The 21,370-nt window shown below is 41.1% G+C and overlaps 1 protein-coding gene across 1 annotated transcript in view; it reads left to right on the top strand.

The window, feature by feature from the left end:
- Positions 1-2,507: 2,507 nt before the first annotated feature.
- Positions 2,508-21,370, top strand: part of LOC125311365 (GTP-binding protein 2-like) — a 54,243-nt gene continuing 35,380 nt past the window's right edge. Inside the window, exons 1-2 of the mRNA XM_048269319.1 lie at positions 2,508-3,149; positions 10,772-10,798. Of these exons, the coding sequence (XP_048125276.1) occupies positions 2,964-3,149; positions 10,772-10,798 (213 nt within the window). The 5' untranslated portion in view covers positions 2,508-2,963. The remainder of the gene's footprint in view (positions 3,150-10,771; positions 10,799-21,370) is intronic.

Genomic DNA, 21,370 nt, shown 5'->3' on the forward strand with positions numbered 1-21,370 from the left:
AAACATTTGTGACTACCAGAACATTCTCTTGTCCTGTGCTAGCCCAATCCAAGAGAGTAAAGTCAGTGGAGATTATCTACAAAGGCTTAGTGGCTAACATATTTCCAAAGAAGGTTCTGGCTTGGGTTGTCTTGCTTTAGCAAGCACAGTGCTCACACTCAGAACACCACTTTTGCACCTCATGCCACATCTGGGGCCAGTAGTACTAACCTGACCCTAGCCAGATGAATTTCGCTCCGCCTAGCTCCACTCATCCATCTGGAACCGATCCATTGAAGTGTTGCTTCAGAAGGCTGGGCCATATGATTGAATAAGCCACTTGTCCATCATCTATTGACGTGCTACTTCAACCACTCACATCGAAGCCAACCCGTGACGCTAATAACAGTCTCACAGTCGCTTCTACACTATGTCACATCTATGAAACTCCGCCCCTAAGGCCCTGATTGGCTGAACCATGAAGTCGGGTTGCAGAAATCACTCTCAATGGAAGAGGTCCCAGATGGATGTGAGTGAAGCTAGGCGGAGCTAAGCGGAACAAAATTCATCTGGCTAGGGTCAGGTTACAGTAGTACCTCTGTCATATCAAATCTGTGGTCCTTTCAACCCCCAGATGGCCGTGGTTGTTGTGTAGGCTAGTGAGCACTTCAACTCACAACACCTTTGGCAGTAAAAGCTGCAGCACTGGATCCCTGGAAGGAGGAGCCTGGATCGCTCGGTACAAGGTCCTATCCACTTCCTGTATCTGGGACCACTGCTTTATCAACTGCGGACTTCCTTTGGTTCACTCCACTTGTCTTAACGGGTATGTGGTCGTCCCTGTCACCAAAACCATAGGTATCTGGAAATACAAGGATCAGTCCCTTGCAGGACTTTCAGGTCTCTTTTGGTTCGACCAGGTCATCCAAGAGTCTTGGATAGGTGCACTCGAGGCTTGCAAGTTGACTATGGCAAGCGGCAGGGGGACGTCCAGGCCATGTGACACAGATCGCAAAGTGTTAGTGGGGCTTGTGGGAAGCCTAGAAAGGGTATCGGCATTGCAATTAGCTGTCCCAAGACTATATTTGATGTTGTAATAAGGAGGGCAAGCTGAGAAACCAAGCAATGTTCCAGAGCGCCCAGTTTTGCTGACTGCAGGTATTGGAGGGGATTGTTGTCAGTGTACACATTGAACGTGTTGCCCAGGAGATACTTGCCATTTTTTTCTGCGATTGCCCACTTGACTGCAAGGAGTTTGAGTTTCATGGCACTATACTATAATTTGACATGTTCCTCTCACTTGGCCGCAAGCCCCGGCTAGCAAAGGAATAGCTGTAGGTCGCTGTAACTCATCCTTCTCCTGTGACAGAACTGCCCCCAATCCTGCATGGCAATCCTGCATGGCATCCGTCTCTAAGATAAAGGGACAACTGAAATCGGCATAACCTAGGACTGGTGCTTGAACAAGCCATTCTTTTAAGGCTCTGAATCCAGAAAAAGTTCTGAAGGCAAACCTGAACGTGACTACATTCAATGTTAACTATCCAATATTCAGATGTCTGTAATTGAAATGTATGCAAATTAGTGCATAATTAATGAGATATTGTTAAATAACATGCATAAACATATATTTTCAGAAAACTTGTAATGCAAAAAAATATTGTCTCTACATAAATAATCAACATAAGTTTCATAAGAATATCAAGGAGTTACATTTTTTACCCTATTCACCCGTTCTATGTTGCCTACTGTATGGAGGCCAGTTTTAGGCCGCAAATGCTAATTAGCAGGTTTAAAACTAAAACATCAGCTAAGTAAATATGATATTCAGAATCAGCACCCCAAAATTAGGCAGAATACCCTCTTTACCAGTGTTTTCTCACATTTGACCCCCAAGTGATATAGTCCCAGTCTTAATAATGCATTATATAAATGATGATGTCATCTAAGTGTGAAAATGGATCATGAAAATTTGAAGACAAAAAAATCTTGTTCCTTAGACTCAATACTAGCAAAATATGCAAACAAATAGATTTTTACAAGAAAATCCAGCGGAATTATAGCCTGGCTAGCGCCACCACTTCTCAATGAGACTGGTCTGGGAACCAAACGTTCATTTTCTCGTATTTGAAAAAAATGCCCAGATCCGTTTATTGGGTGCCACGGATGTCTATCAAATGCGTCTGTGCATAGCTCATCATCGTCTTGCTTTCCCACCTGTTCTGTGATTGGTTCCCTATCTCAGGCGAAAATTTGCTCCATGGTCTCCAGGCTGCCTTAGCAGCGTGAATCAAATCGCGCGCAAGGCAGCATGGGAACATCCAGGCTAGCGGAATTACACAAGACACCTTACTATAAGAAGAAGGGGGTTCATTTTGTAAACACGCTTGAAGAATGTATCAACCCATTATTACACAACTTAGGCTATATTTGATGTCATGGCCATGTCATGGGGACACAAATGGCACCGTTGGCTAAGAATGACCCACTAGGTTTTAGGGTAGGCCTACTTATTTTTGTCTGTCTGTCCAGGTCAACTGCAATAGCATGGGGCTGATGAATGATCTGATGTAAATACAAAGGCAGTTGAGAAAGAGCCTATTACGCAAATCAAACGGGTTTTGCATCAGCAAGATTTTGTTGTCGGCAAAGCTCTGTGAGAGAATTTGAGACGAGATTGCTGACGTATATTATTCATATGTCTCGCGTTTCGCTGACGTAGTTCACAGACTTGTACTAGGAGCAACCCGATGTCAGGATCTTTGCCGATGCATTTAACTTCGCCAGTGGTCGGCGTATCGCTAGCAAGACCGGCTGGTGCTTGGCAGACATTGCCAGCAGGTTGTTTTTGTTATTATTTTCGTGCGAACTTGCTCTAGTTAAGTAACTAGGATAGTAAAGTTAACTTACCCCGCACTGGCTGGCCCGTGACTTTCATTACGTTAGCAATTTGTTTATCAGGACTTCTGGGAGGGGGGGGGGGAATGGATACGCGGCTATCAGAACTTTTTGGAACATGTTCCGGATATAAGTCCAATATACAAGGAGGGAGTTCTTGTGTTAACAACGGAATGGCCTCTAAAAAGACCGTGAAGAATGGTAAGAAAACGAAGAATCGGTCTGCGCGACAACTGAAATCAAGCAATAATCCTCCATACCTACCTCCAGAGGTGAGTCCAAATAGTTAGGAAAGTTGCCTTTTGGCTAATGTAACTTCTGCTAATAATGAAAGCTTGCTATTATTGGTAACTGGCGGAATAGCTCGGCTAAAGTTAGCTTAATTTACATTACGCTCCGCTAACGTTATTTATTTACCCCATGCATGAATTACCTTAACATTAAACAGTGTTACTTACGAAGTTATACCAACGTTCAAATTAAAACCTAAAGTTAAGTTAGACTTATTGCAGGTAACGTTAACGTTAGAAGTTAACATTAGCAACTCCCTAGCTGGGACAGCTGAACTAAAGCATCATTGATAGAAGTGAGAATGCACAACGTTTACTACTGGGACATGTCAGCTTAGGCTGTTTAACAAGTTGAATGATCAAGATCTAGTGGCAATTTATGCTTCAGCTTCACGAATTTCTCTTTAGCAGTAACGTTAATGTTAACGTGATCTCTGATGTGAAACTTTGCTTCCTTGCTAACGTTAGCGTGCTACATTTGTTATGTTCGTTGGCCTAGCATATATTGGGTTTGGCATTCAAGTTATTAATACCTGTTTTGTTACTTTACAACTATTCTTGTATCCTATGTCTTTAGCTGTGAGTTTGTTTACCCTATATAAGTCCAATCAATTGACTGTAACTTGGGTCATAAAAAGATATCATGTGCGCTACTTTAGCAAGCTTTATTTAACGTTAGCAGTCTTTTCAGTGACGTAGCCTATTCATGTTAGCTTTACTAACAATGCAAGCTTGCCTGGGTAGGAAACTGTACAGAGACGTCTAATAACTAAACCATGTTAAGAAGATTGAGGCATCTCACGTTATTTCAAAATATTTGCTTTGGTTGTATGCTGTAACTACCAAGTGACGCTAACATCAGCCTCATGACGTCCAAGAACAGCTGTGTTTGTAAACAGCTGAGTACCATACCGTCGCTGGTGTCAACTTCAATAACCAGCGCCTCCCTACTATGGTGGGCTATTAATAGTAGCCTACTTCCGTCCTGAGGTTGCTTGTCAAAAACTAAAAGAATGAGACGTAATGAGAAGATAGGCATTGATGGTGGCATGAACATTATCACATTTATTGAGACCTCATGTATCACTTAATGCATAGTAACTTCAACAAAAGTTGTAGGGCTTACATGCCTATCGTAAACGTTGTTAGAGAGACTATCATGGGGTATGGAATATCTTGTTTTGTTTCTTGTTGAAGTTTGTTTCTTGTTTGTTTTCTATGTCGAAGTTTTCTCATCATTTCCCAATATGGTTACTTGTAGGGATAGCATTAGAATAAGTGTGCCCACCAAAATCTAAGGTCAGTTATTTTAGACATTAACATGGTTTAGCCTAGAAGAAAGATATTGGTGAATTGCCAGATTTATCTCTCATTTGAAAGTCTGTGCATTAATTTATGTACATTTTTCAATATAAAATAAAGATGGTCAAAGTTCTGGTATACTTAATCGGTACTATGGCAATGTTCCACTATGTTACTATGTTCTAAATAAGCCCACATCATGATGTATTAACAACATATAATACGCCTATGTCACAGTTCTGGGTTTCGAATCAATGTAGCAGTGTACCGTCGCTCCCTGTTTACATCAGGTGATCAGACGCAACATGGCCACCTCCTGTCGCCGGTGTTATTGTAGTGTACCAGGCTGCTCTACCTCAAAACAACGACAACCTTACCTCAGTTTTCATGATTTCCCAAAAGACGAAACCCTCCGGAAAACATGGGTGAGGTTAATAAGAAGGGACGAGGGCCCATCGTTTAACATACTTCGTGGAAGCACTTACGTCTGCAGCTTACATTTTGATAGTGAGCTTATCCCTGTATCCAAGTGCGGCAGAAAACGCCTGAAACCTGGTGCCACACCACAGAGATTTGCTTGGAATAACTGGGGATTAGATCGGGTGTCTCGGCAGTCCGTTTTCGACCGGCTCAGTGCATGTCTTGAGGCCGAGGGTGCGTCTAACGTTAGCGAAAGTTCTGCTGAGGAAGAAGTCCGCCGACCTAGCACTACCCTTATGGAGGAACTCCCCATGGGTCACACTTCTGACAACGCTGTTCAACTGGATGCTGCTGCTGCGGCTAACACTATAAGGGAGCTGGAGGCTAAGGTACAACAGTTGGAGAGTCAGCGGAGTGACCTATCCTGTAGGCCTACACTGCACACACTACACATCAACAGGTACTGTGCGACTGACTATGAGTTTCGCTTCTATACTCGCTTTTCATCAGAGAGAATGTTTTTGCTGTTTTGGGAGTCAGTTGCCCCTTCAGCATCCAGATTGGTGTACTGGAGTAGACCACAAAGGGCTAGTGATGTCACCACATTAGAAAAACCAAGTCCAAACCGAAAACTGGCTCTGATGGATGAGCTGTTTTTGTTCTGCTGTCGTGTTGCAGTCGGTCTGAAAGAGAAGGTGTTAGCTGACATGTTTGGCATCAGCACTACAACAGTCAGCAGGGTTCTCATCACTTGGACCAACTACTTATACCTTGTCTTGGGGTCTTTACCAACCTGGATGTCAAGAGAACAAGTACAAGCTGTTTTCTAAGAATACTAAAAAACATATTTAGTAGCATGTTCAATATTAAAAGATGAGAAAAAATAGATCTTAAAGGTTTCCTTGAGTGAAGCCCCAACCCGATTTACATGATATGCAAGTATTATATAAAGACATGGACCTATTAGTCTAAGATACCTTTTAGAGCTGGGCGATATATCGGTATTACGACTACGACCGATATAATTTTAAAAACGATATGTAGTTGAGACAATATCGTAATACCGGTATTATGTCAAATAATGGGCCATTTTATCAAAGCCACTTGCTCTTCTGTGTTCAGACCATTCAGATAGCCGCAGCTCTGCTCAACTGGCGCCCCTTGCGCGGTGCACGTTCTCCCTCGCAGCACTACAAACTTTCAAACATGACGGACACTGAGTCAGATTTTGTTTACCTTGATCAGAGGGTGCTGATGCCTATTCCGTCGGCACATCAACGGCTAGACCGAGAATTCTCGTTGTGAAATCAAAATTCCACTGGACCTCCAAGCGGTTTTGTACACGCAGATTTAAGTTTCAACACTGTTTACGTTTACAGCTCTTCGACTCACGGTAAAATGTCATTTTTGGTACATAGCCTAGCTAATTTAAATACACTGATGAATGCTTGCGTTTAGCGATATACAGTAGCAGATCTAAAGTCCTCAGGGAGACAACCTACACGCTGATTTTATTAAGAGGATGCACGGGGGGACTCGCGTGCAGTTAGGGGCATCAATTTTTACGATTCCTGAAACCCCATTTAATCGTGCATAGGGATTTTTCTTACGAACTGGAACATGCAAAAATGAACGCATACAAAACAACGGTAGCGTATATCACACTCTTGATGAGTGACTCAGTCACGTTGTTTAAGTAGTTTAACTAATTGTTTAAAACTATTTTTGTTGTTGATAGCAACATGTCTAGGCCATCATAGGCATTTGCTTGTCATCTAGGCCCCATCAAACCCTTACGGGTAAAAAAACTGCATTGTGTGACAAAACTGCAGGTTTTTTCAATATTTTTGTGCCCAAAATATTGCATTGTGCAGTACAATGTAGGCCTGCGTTTGGTCTTTTGTTATTTGCACAGCTTTATCAGAGCAACTGTAGCTTATGCCTATTGTAGGCCTATGTTATTGTTTACACTTTTTTGCACAGCTGTGTTAGAGCAGTCTGAAATCATTCTAATTAAAGCTGGTTGAGTGAATACGAAACACTTAGCTCTTTCTGTTTAAAATATCGATATATATCATATATCGCCAGCTCCAAAAATATTGGGATATCCGTTTTGGTCCATATCGCCCAGCCCTACTCCTTGTGCAGTTAAATATTTACAAACAGGTATGTGCTGTGTAGCCTACTTTTTTCTTATTTGCACAGTATGCCAATTGGTTTATTATATTGGCTTTTAACGGTAGCCTATGTTTTGTGTTACCTTTATTGTTTTCTTGTTGTAAAGCTGTAGGCCTGTGTTGCCAATCAGGGTCGACCGAATATTGTTATTAGCATAGCCCTCAGAGCAACTGTATGCCTATTAGTATATGTTATTGTTTACACTTTTTTGCACAGCTATGTTAGAGCAGTCTGAAATGAAAATAATTATGACCGCCGCTAGCGAAGCTATAATGATTGTCAAAGAATCTTTTATGGTATGTTGGTCTCAAGGGCCCACATCAACCTGGCCCATAATCACTCATTTGTGATTTGCACCCCCCCGGTAAAAAATGAAAATGCAATATTATTCTGCTTTAATCGCCCCTATCTTCCAAATTTTATGTGTATGATTGACCTGGCATTCTCTGGGGGTATGCTGAGTTTCGTAGAATTTCATCCATGGGGGGATCTAAAAAAAATGAGGTTATGTGTACATTTAGTGACTGTACACTCATTGGCCTGTAGATGGTGGTGCACATATACACATGCACACACACACAGGCACCCACATACTATCGGTATTAGAACGGCTGATACATAATTACAAATTCAGTAGGATTAAAAGAAAGCCAAATATTCATCATCATCATCATCATCATCATGGCTGCATTTCCAGTATTGGGTATTGGCGATAAGTAGTCGTTTGTCCACTAGATGGCGCATCGTTGCAGTGAGACGTAATTTTGTTGGAAGTTAAAAGTGGGTTGGAAAAACAATGGACGCTTCCTACAAGGACTGTAGTTTACCGCAGAGAACGTCTAATAAGGATAGGACGATGTTCACATGAAATGTAATTCCCATTTCTTCTTGAAGCCGAAATAAATCTGAGGATGTTTATCGGACATGCTTGGTTTTTACTGCAGGTACGTTAATCTTATAATATCAATAAGGACCTAGGTAATGTTACCGTTAGCGTTGGTTGAGTGATGGAGGCCAATTTTTATTTGATTGCATTTGTAGAAAACTATAAATGCGGTTATACCAAGCAAATTGATAGCAGCACTGTAATTGTATCTTTCGACTGTCATTTGCACGTGCTACAAAAATCATTCTGTGCAATGGAAGATTTACCAACGTTATACCGGTCTGATACAGTCTTGCCTATACATGCGTGAGACTGAGACGCCTGTTTATTTGTTTTAAGTGCGTGCAGGGTGTGAGAGGGGAATCGATGTGCTTTGATTACAGCTTGGTAGTTGTAGTCTGTGAAATTAAAAAGCATGTGTGTGTGAAGTATCCAAACAATGACCCCTTCATTTCATTATGGCTGCTTTAGCAACACACCTGCTTTAGCAATCACACCTTAAGCTGTGTAGTGTGTCCCATTTAGAAGTGGCTACTTCATTCACGCTTTCCTTGACTCATGGAGCTGCGTGAATTTTATTACAACTTTTCGCCACGATATGGCAGTTTAAGTCCGCTTGATACTGTAAAGCGTAAGCCATTGGTTTCCAGCATAGCCTATTGACAATTTATGTTGTAAATAGGCCTACCTTATAAGCCTACCTGTAGCTTAGGGAAGCTAACAGCTTTCTATTAGAATCTAGTTTGTTAGTTACAGTTTTGTCATAACTCCCTGATGCATTTTTGCATTTAGAATAGCCAGAGCGTAGATATATCTCAATCGGAAAATTAAACAATATCGGGTGCCTATGGACTAGGCTGGGTGAACCCAGCCTGATTTGTCGCTATTTATTTTTTGATTTCTTAAAAGATTGAGCTTGGTCTGTGAAAGCCAGACTAGCCATGGACCTCAGTTACACAACGGAAGGGAACATGAATCAGCCTATATTTGCACGAACAATAACGGACAACAGCTCTTCAACTTTGGCCCGTTAAAATGTGTATGAACAGTCTAGCGACGCATTCCATTTGGACATGTCAGTTATTTGCACCACTGGTTAGATGTAAAACAGCATTTCGTTTCAGACTACTGTTACTTCATTTGTGCATTGACAATAAAGTATCACATGAACTAAAGATGACTAAAATCTTATGTAGAAGAAGAAACATTCACAAAAAATCCATCCATCCAAAAATTACCTTTGTTTTTTGATAGCTGTTGAAAACGGCATGGAACTGACAGAGATGTTTTTGTTTATAAATAAATAAATAACATTATGCTGATACCTTTTGCTTTTCCCAAATACAATGTAGCCTACAGTTGTAAGTGACCTTTCATCAATCCAGTTGCAATGGATGAACTGTGATGAACTGCCCTACTTGTGATTGTTTAGAGATTTTAAAGGTTTTGTAACAATGCTACATCTTCTTTGGCTATTCTACAATCTATTCACCTTTTCAGCACCAGTAGGCTACTTTCTGTGCAGCCACACACACACACTCAGGCATGCCAAACAAGCATATACAAAAGTTTCAAGAGTGGGGGATGGAGTAAAAGATGGAGACAAATTGAAGTGTGATTTATTTTCGTGGAACGGATGTATAGGACTGAGCGGCGGTCATATTTTGTACCGCTATGTGGTACATCTAGTTAAAACCGGCTGTGTTGTCATAAGTATTGTGTTGAGTGAATATATGAAGCACTTCGCTCTTTCTGTTTGAAATATCAATATCGTATCGATATCGTATATCGCCAATCAGCCCCAAAATATCGGGATATCAGTTTTGGTCCATATCGCCCAGCCCTAATACCTTTGCATCACATGGCAATCTCAGTTGTCATTCTTTTATTTATTCCATTAGACTTAACCTATATTTTGCAAACTTCAACTTGTTGTTTAAATTTTACCTGAAGACACTTTGAAATCATGCTCTACCTGCACTAATTAAGGTCTCTCATCCCTGATGAGCCCTCGCTCTAATCTTGTCTTTCCTTTTCTCCTTCAAAGGCTTTCTGTCCAAAAATGTTTTGCTACTATATAATTATTTATTGTACCCTCATGATCATAGATGCATCAATCAGATACTGATATCGGTCCGATACGGATTCAAATAGCTGAATCAGGTATTGTGACTATTGGGCTGATCTAGTGAACTTAAAGGAACACGCCAACTTTTTTGGGACTTTAGCTTATTCACCGTATACCCCGGAGTTAGATAAGTCGATACATACCCTTCTCATCTCCATGTAACTCGGTCTGACTCACCGCTACCCACCGCTAGCCTAGCTTAGCACAGGTGCCTCGAAGTGGCAACTAGTAGTAACTACACGCACAAAGATGACAATGGTATGTATCGACTTATCTTACTCTGGGGAATACGGCGAATAAGCTAAAGTCCCCAAAAGTCGGAGTGTTCCTTTAATTCTAAATGTTAACGTGCACGCTACATAATGCATTAGCAGTGGGTCGGTAGACCAAGGCCTATACATTTTGCCAGAGGCAGAGCTCACGTAGCATGGAGAGAGCAAAAATCATGTGGTAAGCAGTGAATTTCACACTTCGGTAACAAGCTTTAACTTGGTTAAACATGCCAAAACATCCACTTGAATTTAGAACACAGTTTATCCTAATTTTCATATGTGAAGCCCTCATGTTTCATCCTATAGATTTGTATGCCTGTTTTTATTGTTGAATTTGAATTTTGTGCGTGTGCATGATATAGCCTTTTTGTCTCAGACAGCTTCATCCCTAATCGCCCTGCTTTCTGTTCTCCTTTAGGCTGAAGAGGGGAACATAGAATATAAGGTGAGCACAACCCATCTCATGAATGATGTTTCAAGATTTAGGTTATTAGTATGGGGGCAACTAAGTTTTCGAGAGAGATAGTGCTGCACGGAAGTGTGACAATAGTGTAGAGATCAGTGTTTCCCATACATTGACTTATTTGTGGCGGCCCACCACAATATCAACATTGACCACCACACAATGATTTTGCATGTTGTACTTTAAATTGGATGGAATTCGTTCATTGTAGAGATATGTGCACCTTTGCGCAGCCTCCCCTTGTCTCTCAACAAACCTACATGCATGTTTAAAGAAAACATTAAGTCCACTGGCTAAATCGTGCTTAAACCTACATCATAACCACGCTGCGCTAATTTGTTAAAAACAGTTAATTCTGCAAACCTACCACCACAAATACAATTCAATTCTGTGGGAAACACTGAAAGATGCACCAATATGGAATTTTAGGGCCGATAACGATAACCGATCGGTTTGTTGCGGTCGATACCGATACGATAACTGATATTATTACACGGCTCTTCACAAGGCAAGTAGAACGCTCCATAGGCTTGAATGGGATTTCCCAAAGTTCTACGGTAAAATATTTTCATGTAATTACCACTGCAAACATATAATTACCGCTGTCAATGGCAACGGGTTTTGTGCTTCTGATACGTCTTTCATATCACTACGCAAGGACTGGAACTTCATTCAAAAGTGAAAGCAGACGGCTGATCAGCTGTGTTCTAAAGAATGTTTGACTCAAGTTCAGCGTGTGTTGTTGCAAACTATTTGTTTCTCAGCAAATGCCACGATGAACGGTAACAAATAGGCTAGGCTATGTAGGCTAAATTCATATCGTGGGGAGTTAATTATTTAGTTTTGGCAAGTAGCGGTGTAATAAGTGGGATAATGTATAGAACGCCGGTCATTATTGGGAAAATAAGTCCCTTCAGGGCGCTGCGCGTCGGGGTCCAGGTTCGCCCTGTCGGGACTTATTTTCCCAATAATGACCGGCGTTCTATACATTATCCCTTACATATTACTTTTGGGGAAAAAAAGTGAATTGGGGACAGCATTTAATAAGCATCATTTAATTGCAGTAATTTTTACCTACTACCAGTGATGGACAGAACTCATAATAGTCCTCAATGGTACAGCAGTCAACAAAATAGCAGTAGCCTAGCCCTATGTGTGGCTCCTTTAAGTGAGGTTAACGTCAGTGAATTACGAGTGAGTGGCCAGCGACAGTGTATGAATCGTTTTCATATCTGTGGAGTAGAACAGGGGTCTCGAACTCAAATGAGCTGGGGGCCTCTTCTGCCAACGTCATCTGATTGGAGGGCCGGCTATTTCTGAAAATGCAAAGTTTTTTTTTTTTCCAAATACCACACAAAACTGCAAACAAAAGGTGTCTTTTTAGACACCTGTGCTAGCAACCTTAGCTTATAAATAAAATAATGATAAAATAAAATATTAATACAAACTATAAAAACAAACAAAAAGCATAAAAACAGGTATGTGTGTATTTCACACCAAATAAAAATATTTTCCTCTCATAACTTATTTAAACCTGCATGGCAAACTTTAGGCGCCAGGGTTCAGAAAACAACACCATTGGATTTTGACTAAAAAATGTTTAAAAGGTTTGAAAGTGGTCAGAGATAAAGTCCTACTGTAAATATAAAAATCTTTGAGTATCAACAAAAGTTTATGAAGGGGGTAAATTTACCCATCTAATTTGCCACTCTAGCAAGCACCTCAAATTATGCACCTTTCAGTAAATACTGGATGTTGAACATAGTATTTGAGCAGGTTTACTTTCTTTTTTGTCATATTACCCATATAACAAATGAACAGGACAACAGTAGGCCTAAGATGTAAACCAACAATAGTAAACTATTACTAGCCTATAACCACAAACCGTTATTATAGGCCTACAATAATGTAGCCTGGTCAAATCAGTTCCTATCGTGGGTGACTTTGTAGTTCTTAAGAGACCTATTTTTACTACCCCTGCTGTCTGTACCACGTCCATTACGGACACTATCATCATGATTACCACTGCCACATCCAGCTATGTTGGGCAGAGGGTCGAAATAAGCATGGTATGCTTAGTGGACACCGTCGTATACACGCAAAGACGCACCTCCATTCACAGACGCACCGTGACTATCACTGTCGTCGATCATAATCTCCAAAAGGCAGATATTCTCCTTCAGAATCAGAATAGGTGAATAACATAGCCTACCCAAGACTTCATCACACGTGAAAGTTTTTTCAAAATTTGGTGTCGGCCTGTTTCTGCTTCAATTTGTGCAAAATTATGGCCTGCATCGCTTATTATGGCCTGCATCGTCATTACAAACAAATGCACGTCTTCGTGTTTCTCGCGTGTACAACATTTCCTGAAAACTTTGTGCAGCAAATTTGGGCTTGAATCGAAGCTCTGGATGTCTACTAGTGGAGGAGAGTAGCCTACAAATGGGATTTGTCACTGTCTTGGATCTATCGTCTATTTTAACCAGTGTTGTTTTTTGTAGCAATTAAAAATACCCTCAAGGGCCGAATTACATATTATTTTGACATTAGGTCACTGGCCGGAATTGGGCCGGGCGCGGGCCGGAGTTTGAGACCCCTGGAGTAGAAGCTCAACGCAGATAAACGGCTAAGCTGAGAAAGAGCTATAGCGACCAAATCAGAGATTGTGAGGGAAACTTATGATTAGTTTCAACTGCGGGTAACTGAATAAAGCTGCAACTCCTCGGACTGTGTCTTATGTCCGTCTACTCTGTTGCACACAACCTGCTGCAGGATAAATGAAAGGGGTTAGCCTAGGGCTGAACGATTTATTGCATTTGCGATAATATGATGAAACGCGATTTTCAAACCGCAAAGGCTGCGATTACACTTTGTAATATGTGACATCACCAAAACACATTTATTGCGCTTGCCAACGTGCCACCGACTCTTCAGTGTCAAGAAAGGTCTGATCAGTAGAGCTACTTTGGTTAAAAAATACACGTCTTCATTACCTTTTGCTCGAACCTGCCGAACTCTGGCTGGTAACTTCGTTCAGTTGTCCAGCTGACGATTAAAACTCCACGACTGTTTAGGCTGCACAGCAGCCATTAACCTGTGCACTGGGGACTTTGTTTACTGGGGACTTTGAGTACAGTGACAGTGGGGGCATTTGCGATATCCAAGGGGGTTGGCGGCGCAAACATTTCATCTCACAGGTAATGAATTGATGCATAATGTTATCCGCAAGTAGTTGACACAGCTAACCATCAAAAACCCAGCTGTTCTAACATTAGCTTACCAGCTAAGGTTCTAGGCTACATACATGCTGATAACTGCTGATTACTTTGCCTGTTTAAAGAATTTTGTCTCCGCGATTGGCTTTGTTGTGATATGAACAAACTAGTTAATTTGCATGCATGCGTATTGCGCTGCATTGTTGATGATGCTAACCTTTAGTTAACACCGAGCGGAGCGGCCATTCGGCCGCATTTATTTGCGCTGCAACAATCTACAGTAGTTTGTTTCGATTCACGTGCAAGTAGCCTACAGAGGAGAGGAGCGGGTCTGTGTGTGTGCGCGCGCGTGTGTGTGTGTGCGCGCGCGTGTATGGAGAGCACAGGACAAGGAGAAGCCGTGTCAGTGCCACTGCATGTAGACCTAACTGTTAACTAACGAAAGAAGATCATAGCCTGACTGCCGCCCCTTCTGAAAAAGCAGGAGGCTACCTTTAAACATAATTGTTACCAAGAGGAAATAACAAAATAAATCATGCATGATTTATCATGACTACACGGTGGTAGCGAAAATCGAAATCTGCTTTTGATAGCCTACCGGTGCCACTCCACAAAACGAAAAAATATCTTAATTTGCTGTCTATGTTGTTGTCAGTGTTGGGGGTAATGCAACTACGCAAATCAAAACAGTGTCTTAATTTGCCCTACTTCTTGACTGCAATGTAGTCAATTGACTGCTTGACATGTCATTTTTATTTTTCTGTACAATACACAAATACATCTGCTTTATGCCGCAGAATTACATTCATATTTGGCTGACTGCAGACACGCACTTCCCTCCCCTTATTCCAAGATTAAGATAGTAGCCTATACAAAAAGCACTTCATACTATCATAAAAAATTGTTAAAACAAATAGCTATTTGCAATTTGACAAAACACTGGTCACTGTAGAACTAGGCCTACTTATGTACCCGTCCCACCTAAGAGTTTGTTTATTTGTTTCCCCAACTAGCGCGGTAAAGTGCAAACACACCAGCACAAGATGGCTCTAGGTAGGCTGAGCTCTGCTCTGCTAAGATTAAATGGAGGATCATTCATGAGAGGATTTTAGGATGCAGATTCATATCCACAGATCTTGTTAGAATGGTGAAATACATTCACACCGCTGACATTATTTTGAGGAATAAGTAGCCTGTAGCCAACCAAGCTCAAGTAACCAGGCGAGCCTAGTTGGGAAATTAGGGCTTTAAAAAATATCGGCACAAATTATCGGCCGGAATTCTGCTATCAGATCGATAATAATATTTTCATTTTTTCAGTTATCGGCCAACTATATATTGACTGCCGAAATATCGTGCATCCCTACTATGTAATTGTTAAAACTTCAATGAATATATTATTGTAGACAATATCTTCATTCTCAACACGCACAGCCTGACACAGCTGTTTAAGCACATGCTGCATCATTTAGCGACTGGAATCAGTCATGATTTAAGCCTTTAGATGATATTTGACTAATATGTGTACATTTTATTTTTTATTTTATTATTCAAAAGCGCAGGCGTCAGTCTACAAATTTGTGAGCAGTGAAGAAAGAAATTGAGATGCCTATAGTCTAAAATGAGAAGCTACTCTCTTTGTCTCCAAGAGGTCCAGTTAATATGTTTACCTCCCATGCTGTATTACTGAAGAAATACAACAAAATCATTCTCATATCTAACATCCAAGTCCATTTAAGTCCTTGATGGCAATGTGATTTTAAATCATGAATATCAAGCACGTTGTTATAAATATCCCTCCTAGCAAATGTGTATCGTATTTTCCGGACTATAAGTCACTTTTTTCATAATTTGGCTGGTCCTGCGACTTAGAGTCAGGTGTGACTTATATATCAAAATGTTATATATCAAAATGTATATAATTTAACATGTTTTTAAATGTTAGTCAGTATGAATTGACACGAACCCTACATGAAACATTACCGTGCACAGCCGCGAGAGGGCACTCTAGGCTTGTGGAATGAGATCGGGAGCTTGGTGAAATTGCGACAGGTCAGACATTTTTTCGTACTTAAGCCCAAAAGTTAGAGGAGGTTCGGGGTCACCACTGGGAAAATTTATTAAATATTGCTCTGTAAATGTGCAAGTTCTACACACTTTCAGTCAGAGATTAGGGCTTGCACAATGCCTAAATCATGCGTGCATACCGTAAATCCTCAAATTATGGCCGGGATTCTATTTATAGCCGGGCATCAGATTCGGACAAATAAAGGCCGGACCCCAAATAGCATACAAGCCATGGCAATAATTGCGTACATTGTTTCGATTTAACTCAACGAAATAATTTTATATTGTTGGTTGGTTTGATACTGTTGCCAAAGTCGTTGTCCTACATTGGGTCTCCAACACGTTGCTCTCAAGCTACCAGTCGCTTGCTGCCCCTTTCTGAGCTTGCCAGAGGCTGAAGCAGTACAAGCAGTATTAGCTTACATTTCCAGCCTACGAATTTAGTAAAAAAGTAAATCATGCATAATTTAAAAAAAAAACTAAATTTAGGCTACCGTATAAGGTTTCCATTACAGCGCAGGTTCAATGAATGAATTAAAGCGCATGAGCAAAAAATATGATGTAAAATATCAGATAATAAACAGATAATGCAGATATAGTTACAATGGTGCTTCTAGGGTACATATGATGGTTGCTATGCCAAATAAAGTGGTTGTTATGCTGGTTGCTAGGGTAATCATGTTGGTTTCTATGGTGGTTGCAAGGTTGACATTGTAGAGGTGGTTATTAGGTGGTTAGGGTAAATCATATGGTTGCAAGGGTGTTGCTTGGTACTTATGGGGGTTGCTATGCAAAATAAAGTGGTTGCTATGGTGATTGCTAAGGTAATCATGTTGGTTCCTATGGTGATTCCTAGGTTGACATTAAAGTGGTGGTTACTAGGTTGTTGCTAGAATAATTGAGATGGTTGCTAGGTTGTTGTTAGGGAACATATGGTGGTTGCTATGCAAAATAAAGCAGTTATGATGGTTGCTAGGGTAATCATGTTAGTTGCTAGGCTGACATTATAGTGGTGGTTGCTAGGTTGTTGCTAGGGTAATTCTAGATGATTGCTATGGTGTTGCAAGGGTACATATGGTGGTTGCTATGCAACATAAAGCTGTTGTTATTATATATATTATGCTAGGGTAATCACGTTGGTTGCTAGGTTGACATTAGTTTTTGTTGCTAGGTTGTTGCTAGGGGAATTAAGATGGTTGCAAGGGTGTTGCTAGGGTGGTTGTGGTGGTTGCTATAGTAACTCAAGTGGTTGCTAGGCTGGTTGCCAGGGTCATCATGTTGGTTGCTATGTTTATTGCTAGGTTGTCATTGTGGAAGGTTAGTTGTGATGGTTGCTATGCTGGTTGCTAGGTTAATCTCATTGGTTGCTATATTGGTTGCTAGGTTGTAACTGTGGAAGTGGTTGCTAGGCTGTTGCTAGGGTACTTGAGGTGGTTGCTAGGCTGTTTCTAGGGTAGTTATGGTGGTTGCTATACTGGTTGCAAGGTTAATCATGTTGGTTGCTAGGATTTAACTGTGAAAGTGGTTAATAGGCTGTTGCTAGGTTGCTGCAAGGGTATCCATGGTGGCTACTATCAGAAATAAATGAGTTACTATAGTGGTTTGCTAGCTGACGGCCCTCCAAGTCGCCGATGATCCAAGCGCAGCGAGACAACGAGTGTGTGTGTATGTCAGTGTAAATGCAGTAGACGTTACTCACGACCGATTACTCAGAACCGGGAGATTCCGCTCAGTCCTGACTCAGAGGAATCGGAGGCAGCTATGTCCCAGCTAGCCGAGAATGCGACTCCGGTGGAGATGTTGCTGCAGTCAGCCTGCAGTGCACACCTCAACAGCAGCAGCGGGTAGTTGGCGGTTGGCACTCCGGTGGGCTCAGCACCGGAGGCAAAACGCAGTTGTCCTTAGGAGGTCTGGCTCCGGTGGGCCCAGCACCGGAGGCAAATCGAGTCCGTCTCCGAAGGAGAATGCAACAGGAGCTATCAAGTCAGCTACCCAGGTCAGGATAGCTTCAGCTACAAAATAGCACTGACAAATAGCTAGCGGAAAGTCTGACCAGCACTTGACCGGTAACTTAAAAGAGAAGGAGTAAACAAGTACTATGCGCCGATGTTACGGAGTAAGTGGGTCTATGAACAATGGTCTCCACAAACTACAGGCAGCAAAGTATCCTCTCTCTCTCCAATGCAAACTCGGACTGGGACTGATGAGCCTTCTCCTCTCTGAGGAGATGGAACCTTCACATTCCCCGCGATTTCGCGGGCATAAACAAAAAACAAATAATCATTGGCTGAGTATAAAATTAAAATAAAAACAAACAAACAAAGACATTTGATTGGTTGACATGTACAGTATTCCAACACAACATAACCATGACAAACCCAAAGCATTGTGGTCATTGTAGTGACAAAACAGTGCAGTAATAAACACTAAACAGATTTTACAGGTGCTTACATAATCATGTTGGTTGCTATGGAAACTGACATTTATGCTTTGTTTCAATGGTTGCTATGTTGGTTGCTAGGTAGGTGGTGGTTTAATATAGTTGGCTGGAGGCTTAGTTGATGATAACTGACAGTTGGAATGGTTGAACAGTTAAACAGTTGAGTAGTTTTAAATAGTGAATTACTTTCATTTTGAAACAGTTGTGGGCAGAGGAAGCAGTGGAACAGGATCTGTAGCAAAGATTCTATATTTAACAAGATGAATCATAAGAGGATTCGCCAATGGAGTGAAATGGTACTAGTTCCGGACTCCTAAATAGGCATGTCAAAACATAAACTTTTCTCTAAATAAGCAATAAGAAAATCTAAATATAATTTTGTAGACTATTTCATAGTCATTGTTTGTGTGTGATGCCAATGAAACACTATGAAATAATTTAATTTGACCTGTTCTGCCCTACAAAGCCAAAGTGCAATAACTACATTTTTTGTGATTCACTTTTTTACACCAATATAAAATGCCATATCCTCTGATCAATCTATCAAAATCTCATTAATCTACTGAAACATTTCCTGAAGATATAGGGATTTTCATTTTCCAGTATCTGCTAAAATACAGTGTGAAAGACAAACAACAATGCTGTTTTTCTCAGTTTGGAATTTTCGTAGATACTGCACTTTGGCTTTGTAGAGGGCAGTGTTAACCGAGCTAGTTAGCTAGCTAGCTAACGTTAGCACAGTAAGTGGAAAGTGAATGAGAACAGCTAGTTATGTTCACTAGCTAGCTAGCAGCTAAGGACTTTGGTTAAACTAAAATATTGTTGCAAACTAACCTGAATTAACATACGTTCAGCAACTTTGTGGTAGTCTACTAGTTCTAGCAAAAATATGTTAGGTTAGTTTATCAACCGTCTCTGAGTCTAGAGCCTTTGAGAACAGGTGGCTGTGCACCAGAGCTTTGCTGAGACAGTGACAGATCACGAACAAAGCTATTTTTGTCTCTATTTGTTTCGTTGGAAAATACAACTCAGGTCAGACATGTCAGAACCCAGAAAATGGGTTCATAATTTACATCGCTGAATGTAGGCTAAGGGATTGGTCATAATCCGAGAAAATGTGTTTCTCCCACTAGACCTCCCGCTAGACTCCTAAAGGGGCATGACCGTTGCGAACTCCACGTCACAGTGTGCCAAAATTTATCCTCTTATGAATCGTCTCGCTTTATCAACCGTCTCTGTCTGTAGTCTTAAGAGATTGTATGCTTAAAGCCTGAGAAACTGACAGTTGCTGCAGGTGGCCTGGCCACCTGGCCCAGGATTCTAATTGCTTAACCCCCGATTGACGCAAAGTGCGTCAAAAAACAATCATGAAATTAAATCAAATTGCATCATATTTTCAGTCTATACTTCTCTTCGTTCACCTACGCACCCATTACTCTCGTTTGAATTACTTGCGAACCCGTGAACGCATAGATATGGCAAGCATATCAGATGAAAGAGGAGACACAGGGCTATCCATTGGTACCAAGTATGTCGATCCTTCTGGGTTATAAAACAGACAAAGTGACAGCAAAATAATAACTTCATATAGCTCGATTTACCTCACGTTTTTGTCTGTTTTTGTGGCAAAGCATGTTTATAATCCAATGCTATTGTGTGTTTCTCTATGGCAAAGAATGTTCATAATCCGGTTTTGAGATCCTAGCAAATTCCTGCATGGCATCCAATTCAAGGCTCACATTGCATCCCATTTTGTTCGAACAAAGAAACACCTTTTTTGCCGTTACTTTGTTCATGGCAATGCAGTAAAAAGTTGTAGCGAATCATGAGGTTACAAGTCCGAAGCGCTAACCAGGAGGCCACGGCTGCCCAAAGATATGGAGCGCAGAAAGGTGATTTTTAATCACTAAATAAAAAAAATGGCATTTATTTCTGTAAGGCGCACACCACATATGTCTGTAAATTGCTCAGCCCCAGAGAATCCCTCCACCATGGCAATGATATTGCCAGATTCAGGACAGTCTGCCCTACACACACATGAAACCGCTTAACGTACACGGGAAGGCTACAAGACCACACTTATACACCAATAGTGGTTGGTGTAAACCGGAACATTTAGGCTATACTTAGTATAGCGTCGTTGAAAGTTTGCACATTCTTTTAAACGTACATCTTTTTTTCTCTCTTATCGGAGGTAGCCTGCCGAGCATTTGCTCTGCTGCCAGCTTGTGCCTCCACATCGCCCAAAATGCTTGATTGCATTGCATTCTCCACATTTTTAGCTACATTTTCATGTACCACAACATTAAAAGATGGAAATAAAAATACAGTACCCTCCAGAATTATTGGCACCTCTGCTAAAGTTGACTAAAAAACGGTACAAAAAATAATCTGTTGGTGATTTATTGTAATCTCACAATGAAAAAAAAAAGGAAAAATCCAACCTTGAAGGGAAGCAAATTTATTTTGAGAAAAAGGAACTTGCAGTGTTTCTTCTAGGATTTTTTTAAGCAGTGGGGGCAGGCCTGTCCGAACCCCCCGTCCCACGGAATTGACAACTGACACTTCGCTGCAACACAAAATTATATGTATTCACCTCTATTCACACACAATGAGGCATTATTTTCAGTTGTGATTGAGCTGTATATTTGGAGAATCTACAACAGGTCTGCACAATGAATTTTGAAAGGCAACTGCGACTATTGTACGTCTGCCCCATTTCTGATACCGTGGGGGGCCGCCACTACCAAATCAACATAGAGGAAACACTGACTTGTTTTACCCTTCTTATCGAGCAAACGGGGCTGTCCTCCGCCATCTCGCTTACGC

Source organism: Alosa alosa, chromosome 18 (assembly GCF_017589495.1).
Source record: "Alosa alosa isolate M-15738 ecotype Scorff River chromosome 18, AALO_Geno_1.1, whole genome shotgun sequence".
Classification (NCBI taxonomy): domain Eukaryota; kingdom Metazoa; phylum Chordata; class Actinopteri; order Clupeiformes; family Clupeidae; genus Alosa; species Alosa alosa.